This window comes from Aquarana catesbeiana, linkage group LG09, assembly GCF_042186555.1.
Source record: "Aquarana catesbeiana isolate 2022-GZ linkage group LG09, ASM4218655v1, whole genome shotgun sequence".
NCBI classification, from domain to species: Eukaryota; Metazoa; Chordata; class Amphibia; order Anura; family Ranidae; genus Aquarana; species Aquarana catesbeiana.
Window position 1 is genome coordinate 78520980 of NC_133332.1, and position 7553 is coordinate 78528532.

The following is a 7553-nucleotide window of genomic DNA, read 5'->3' on the forward strand; positions in this document are numbered from 1 at the left end:
CCCTTGAAAAGCCTTGTTGAGCCTGCCAGAATTCCATATACCTCAAGCAATGTCACAGCTATCTTTTGAGAACTACAGAACCCCTTGCCCCTTGGATTGGAGATGAAGAGAGAGGGATGTGTTTTTAGTTTAAAAAATGAAAGCAGCCTTGGCTCCTCCACAGATCTAGTGTATTGAGTGTGTTGGACAAGAAGTGTGTTACTGGCAGGATCAACAGGTCAAAATAAAGTCAATAAAGCCAACACATCTAGGACTGGCAAGCTATTATATTTTTGTTTTCTGGATTCAGATAGACTTTATGGGGTTTGGGCTTTTTGGGACTTCAACACATGCAAAATGATATATTAGTGCAAAGGACTCATATGGCACATAGGGCTGCACATAGATGCTCTTTTCTATATATATTCAATGTACTGAGCTTTATGAATGAATTATACACCACCTGTATGTTAGCACAAATACAAAGACTTGGAATCATTAAGTATAGTAATGTATTCCTATGCACAGTAATGTGGGTTTGGCCCAGTCTATCTACATTGCTAAATAAAAGTTGTTATTCTGCATAAAAGAAGTGAAATATGCAGCTGAACATGCCCCTAAAGGTAACCCTAAATTAAAAATGGAAAACAGGAGCAATCATCAGCATACACATGGTGTGCACAGTTATAATAGTCTTTAACTAACAGTAAGTATTTGAAGAAATTGTATTGGCTGTACATCATACTGAATAGTCAGTGTTAAAAGTAACTACCATATTTATCAGCGTATAACACACATAGACGTATAACACGCACATTCATTTTAAGAGGGAAGTTTCAGAAAAAAAACTTAAATTTTAAATAAGGAACTTTGAAGCAAAATAAGGGTCAGTGTCCATCTGCAGCCTCACAAGTGCCATTAATGCAGCCTCATCAGTCCACATCAATGCAGCCTCACAAGTGTCATCAATGCAGCAGCCTCACCATTGCCATCAATGCAGCAGCCTCACCATTGCCATCAATGCAGTAGCCTCACCATTGCCATCAGCATATGATCGATGCCCATCTGCAGCCTAGAGGGGACAGGGAGGGGGTGGGATGAGCGCCTACAGATTACATACAGTGAGAATCTCCTATGATAGACAGAACAGTGGTCCCATGGCGGCCCAGGAGACGGGACTTCCAGAGGCCTCCAAGTAAACAGGAGATTCTCACTGAATGTAATCTGACGGCACTCGTCCCGCCCCCCTCCCTGTCCCCTCCGAGGCAGCTAAAATTGAAGTATTGGCGTATAACACGCACACACTATTTGCAACTGATTTTCAGGGTGAAAAAGTGCGGGTTATATGCCAATAAATACAGTATTTTTTAACAGTGTTTATTGATAAGAGGAAAAGCGAATACCACGGCTAAACAATTTTTTCTAAAATAAATGAAGGGAAATTTCCTTCAAGGATTACATTTTATTAAATGCTAATATGTTCCTAAAGATTTATGTACATTTAGCTTCTTTCATTTGAATTAAAATTTATTTAAAAAAAATAAAAAAAATATTCAAATGTGCATAAATATATAACGCACAAATTATAACATTTTTAATATGTGTCATTTTTGTGTTTTGGGGGCTTGTTTGCTTGTATTTTTAGCATTTTTTTGTATCTTATTGACATATGCCAATATTATAATAAGAAATGTACATAGACTTTAGGATTAAGAAGTCTTTCATTAGACAGTGGCAAGCTTATTTACTTGTAATGTAATAAAGTTATTTCCTCTGTCTTATTTTAGATTAGCAAATGTGCTTTTATTTTTATGCCACAAATATGACACTTTTACATGCAAATTTGGCACTTTGTTTACCATTGGTACAATAAAGCGCACAGGCGAGCTGATTACATCCACAAAATAAAATATGATGTTAAGTAAATGAGTAAGCAAGCAGGTCTCCTTTCTTCTCATTTCAGGTACTAGAAAGCTGTACAGATGTATGTTAATCACACTATCACAAACTATTTTATCATTAAAGGAATTTCTGATGTTCCTGAAATACAAATTACAATTTTCATCATAGTTCTTTTGGTTTATCTCATCACTCTTGTTGGTAACATGACCATCCTTCTTTTGATCTGCTTGGACTCCCATCTTCACACCCCCATGTACTTCTTTTTAGCTAATTTGTCCATTGTGGATATGACTTGCACTACTGCTGCATTACATAAGATCCTGATGAGCTTTGTTACTGGGGATAAAACTATTTCATTTTCTGGTTGCATGGCACAAACCTTCATGTCTGGATCGTTAACAGTACATGAACTATTTATACTGACTGCAATGAGTTATGATCGTTATGTAGCCATCTGTAACCCTTTGCGTTACCATTTGAATATGAGCCAAAGAAATTGTGCTTTTTTGGCCTCTCTCTGTTGGGTGTTGGGTTTCCTACTTGTTGCTCCTCTTGTGGGGATATTATCTAGTTTCTCTTGCTACTCATCAGTTGAAGTCAATCACTTCCTCTGTGACATTGTCCCCTTGATGAAAATCACTTGTAGCAACACTTCCCTTTTGGATGTATTATTCTTCATAGAAGGTTTATTCCTTTTCACTATCATCCCATTTCTTTTGACCTTCATTCCTTACATCTTTATATTAGCAGCCATACTGAGGATCCAGTCAAACATTGGAAGACATAAAGCCTTCTACACTTGTTCCTCTCACCTTACAGTGGTCATCCTTCTCTATACGATTCTTGCTAGTCAATACCTGACACCAAGTTCAACAAGCTCACTGGATTCAAAGAAATTATTTGCATTGTTTAATGCAGTTGCCATCCCTCTGCTCAATCCACTGATCTATAGTTTAAAAAATAAAGATGTAAAAGTAGCTTTAGGACGAAAGTTGAATAGAAGTAAAATATTCACCTAAATGTTTCCCAATATTTCTTCCATATATTTTGCTTCACACTAAGCAAAGAAGCATGTCTTTTTATTTGGAAAAGAATAAGCATTATTGAAGCTGTAAGGAACATGGGACATATTCAGACTTGGATATATGGATATCTAAACATCATGATTAAATTAATGTGTGAATGTGGTATCAAGCTTCAAATGTTTAAATGTATGATGAGTCAGATAAGACACTTACAGTATATAATGATTTGGGTATTATTCAATTTGTAACTATTTTCATTTCTTATATCTTAATTTCTTATCTTTCAAAGGGTATTTGGCTCGCGGTAAAATGTGTTATAACAGTTATGAAACATTACCATCACATCACAAAACACATACTTCCTAATATGTGCTAGCAAATAAAAATAAAGCATTTGCCCCAGGTCCACCAGAAGAGGGGACCCACCATGAGAATTATATGTATTGTTCTTTAAACAAGGAGGCTATAAAGGAGTTTATATCTTACCCCTGGTTCCCTATGACATGGTTACTTTGCTTGAAATGATGTACAAAGCATGCAATGTGTGCCAAAAATATGCTATTTACAAAGTATGCCGTGGGATAGTTTCCTTACTGGAGGCATATTGTCAGTTCATTAATGTAATAAACACATTTCCAATCATATTCTTTGTCAATTTACCTTGCATCACTTATCCATGCTCCCTTAAAAGGCTTCCCTTCTACTAAAACCCTTACTGCCTACAACCACTGTCTGAGGTCACCATCTTGAATGCAACAGTAGGGGACCCAAAAGCATACAAAATGTTTACATTTTGGATTTAATCTTATATAGTAGTAAACTCTTTGAAAATTGCTCATATAAAGGTGGAAAATAATATAGAGACAATGTTTTAGGTGTAGGTAGTGGGCATACATACAGTATGTTTATAATTTTGTAGGAAACATTTGTTAAGAGCACTACAGAAGCTCTAATTTCTAATTGAAAAAAAAGCTAAAACTAACTAATTATGAAGAGCACTGAAATGCATAACTGTTTTAGCATCCTCATGGGTTCCCCTGGATCTCTCATATTGCCCTTATTGTAATGCAGCATTAACTAGGTACCCAGTAATATTAAATACCCCTAGACCCCAACACAAATAGAGCAATTGGAGAAAATCAAAAAATAAATATTAACAACTCTCACTTACCACCAGTGTAAACACCTGTGGTTGGGTTTTGGGTGTACAGTGGTACTTACTGCAAATCTGCGTACCCCTCATCAAGGCTGAGGAGCAGTATAAATGTATCATAGATAGATATAAATCAGGTGTGCTGGATAAAAAAAAGTATCAAACACATGAAATTTCAGCAGAGGGTTTTAGTAGGTGCAAAAAGTTAAATGCCAACAGCACTGATTAGATACATATGTAGCACTCCTCCTTTCTGGGCAGCGTAGGATGACACCTAAAGTAAAGTTGCAGTCTAGCACTAAACTCTCAGGGTAGCATCCTTGGGTCATAGTGGGGATAAAAGCTTAGAATTTTAGTTTTATTTATTTAATGAATTCTGGAGAGAGGGTTAGGGGCACAGGATTCACCCCCCCCCCCCCCTCAAAAAAAAGCAAGTTGCCTCAGATATCTTAGTAGCAGTTAATATTGTTCTTGACCATGGAGCAGCAAAGCTGATTGCAATAATTCTGTGAAAGCAGTCAATGTCTGTCAGGCCTATGGATCCTCCTCTTTTCATCAGAATTGTAGACCCTTGACCCTATGTAGGCAGTCACCGGTAACTTAGATGATGGACAGAGAGATCTAATATATATATATATATATATGGGCGGCACAGTGGCGCAGTGGGTAGCACTCTCGCCTAGCAGTAAGAAGGGTCGCTGGTTCGAATCCCAACCACAACACTACCTGCATGGAGTTTGCATGTTCTCCCTGTGTCTGCGTGGGTTTCCTCCGGGTACTCCGGTTTCCTCCCACACTCCAAAGACATGCTGGTAGGTTAATTGGATCCTGTCTAAATTGGCCCTAGTATAGGTATGAATGTGAGTTAGGGACCTTAGATTGTAAGCTCCTTGAGGGTATAGGGACTGATGTGAATGTATAATATATATATGTAAAGCGCTGCGTAAATTGACGGCGCTATATAAGTACCTGAAATAAATAAATAAATAAATATATATATATATAATATTCACCAATATCACCTTCCTCCAAGTTCTCAGAACACTCTTCAGCAAAGAAGACTCTTCAGCAAAGAAGACTTTTATACAATCAGCCATCTTCCTTTTCTGCTCCCTGTGGATGTACCCTTTATTGAGGCGCCTGAAGTTCCCCTGATCTATAATCACAAGTACCCAGCTGGAATAAAGGTCAGAAGAGAAAAGCCCTTTCCCCAGTCGCTTCCTCATTATGCAGAAACCCAATAGGGAAGACCCTTCTGGAAAGTATGCACCAAACATTTATTACATTCCCTTAGCCCACACCACTGGACCAAAACCCTCAGTAACTGTCTAAAGTGTATAAATATACAGTACATAACTAATACATTGTTACTTCTCACACTAACTACTGGAGACAACTCAATGTCTTGAACTTAGGGGAAAAAAAATGCACGCACGAAACTCAGAATGGTTACAGACCAGCTGTAAAAAAAGCACAAAATTTACCTGGACACTCCATCTCAGGGCAAGGTCCATACACAAAAATATGTATAAGCAAAGGAGTGCAAAGTGTACTAAATATAGTACTAGCAAGAACTTACAGCAGTAAAAAAAAAAAAAAATTATATATTGTAAAACATATAATATACACTATATTGCACATGAACTTTAATGGCATCCCAGTCTTAGTCCGTAGAGTTCACTATTGAGTTGGCCCACCTTTTGCAGCTATAACAGCTTCAACTTTTCTGGGAAGGCTGTCCACAAGGCTTAGGAGTGTGTCTATGGGAATGTTTGACCATTCTTCCAGAAGCGCATTTTGTGAGGTCAGGCACTGATATTGGACGAGAAGGCTTGGCTTGCAGTCTCTGCTCTAGTTCACCCCAGAGGTGTTCTATTTGGAGGGGTGATTATGGTGTGGGGTTGCTTTTCAGAGATTGGGCTTGGCCCTTAGTTCCAGTGAAGGGAACTTTTAAGGCGTCAGCATACCAAGACATTTTGGACAAGTTCATGATCCCAACTTTGTGGGAACAGTTTGGGGATAGCCCCTTCCTGTTCCAACATGACTGTGCAGCAGTGCACAAAGCAAGGTCCATAAATACATGGATAAGAGAGTTTGGGGTGGAGGAACTTGACCGGCCTGCACAGAGTCCTGACCTCAACCCGATAGGACACTTTGGGACGAATTAGAGTGTAGACTGAGAGCCAGGCCTTCTCGTCCAACAGTAAAACTTTGGCAATATAGTTTGGCAATATAGTGTATTTGCTTCCCCTAAAAATATACCATATGTCCTGTGGTTACATGTATATCCTGTTTTTCTGAATGAAGCTGAGGAGAGTGGTGCAATCTCGGTAATCTTTAGTAAGGCTGGACTGGTGATAGGCTCTAAAAAAGAGCAGAGAACGGCTGAAAACACTTTTTTCTTGGAACGTGATGTTGTTGTTGGGGTACATGTTTTACCAGAAGATTGACCAACTGTAGCTGTCCTGGCTTCTTCCCTGCTATAGGGGGACACTATTGGAATATTGATCACTCTACAGTGAAGGACAGATTGATGCCTACTGTCCATGTCTCTGGCTTTTCCTCTCCCACTATAGTCCTCCCTGGATGGGTCACTTTTTAGGGGCCCCTATGCCTGTCCTGTTTGTGGCACTGTACACCTACCTTGTGGTTTCTAACGTGCATTATTATAAACCCCTGTTTATCCTTATTTATCCTGACTGAGGAAGCCAAATTCAAAATGCATCAAAGCTGGCAACGCCATAATCCTACTACTTATTATGATCCAGATTGTTCGTACTGCTCTATAACTATCAATCTTCTATGCGGAGTTAACAATTATAAGTGATGGGATGGCAGCTACATTAATACATTATTGGTTTTAATATTTGAACAACTGTTGGAAAATAAATTCAATGTGTGTTGGAATACTGTAATCATATATTATTGTTAATGAGAAATATGTGCTCTCTGTTCCTTTTATAGTCTGTTTTATACAAATAAAAACATTGATCTTTTCATTTCAGACCATTTACTCATGTTTTTTTGGTACTCTGAAAGTCCCAAATACACCTATACTGTAAGTGGAAGCCTTTTGTTGGTGATGTGTCACCAGCAGTAGAATCTGACTTGCCTTATGTTATCTTAGACAAGGCAGCATATATTCTGTCTTTTTAAATATTTTTTTATTTTGCTAGTTTCTTAAAAGGATTACTGTAGTCATTATACTGTTTGCCTGCACTTCCTGTCACCCCCATTAATTTCTATTAATTATATGTGTGGGAGAAGGGAGAGGGCAGCTGGGCATTATTACTATCAGAAAGTACCAAAGCTTTGCCGAATTTGAATGTCCCAGCATCTACACACAGAAGAAGTTTCTACACATATGTGCAAGCACCCTTTTTCAGATGCCTGAAATGTAAACCCATCAGCAGGCTTATTTTTTCTTTAAATAATATCTTCACTTTTGTAAAGAAAAAAACATTATCCTCTGGACGATCAATGTACATAGCAGA

General features: G+C 38.1%; 1 protein-coding gene across 1 annotated transcript; it reads left to right on the top strand.

Annotated features, from left to right (window-relative positions):
* The first annotated feature begins 1961 nt into the window (after nucleotides 1-1961).
* LOC141108944 (olfactory receptor 13F1-like) lies at nucleotides 1962-2900 on the top strand. The gene has a single exon (XM_073600904.1). The coding sequence runs from the start codon at nucleotides 1962-1964 to the stop codon at nucleotides 2898-2900; it is 939 nt and encodes a 312-aa protein (XP_073457005.1).
* The last annotated feature ends 4653 nt before the right edge of the window (nucleotides 2901-7553 follow it).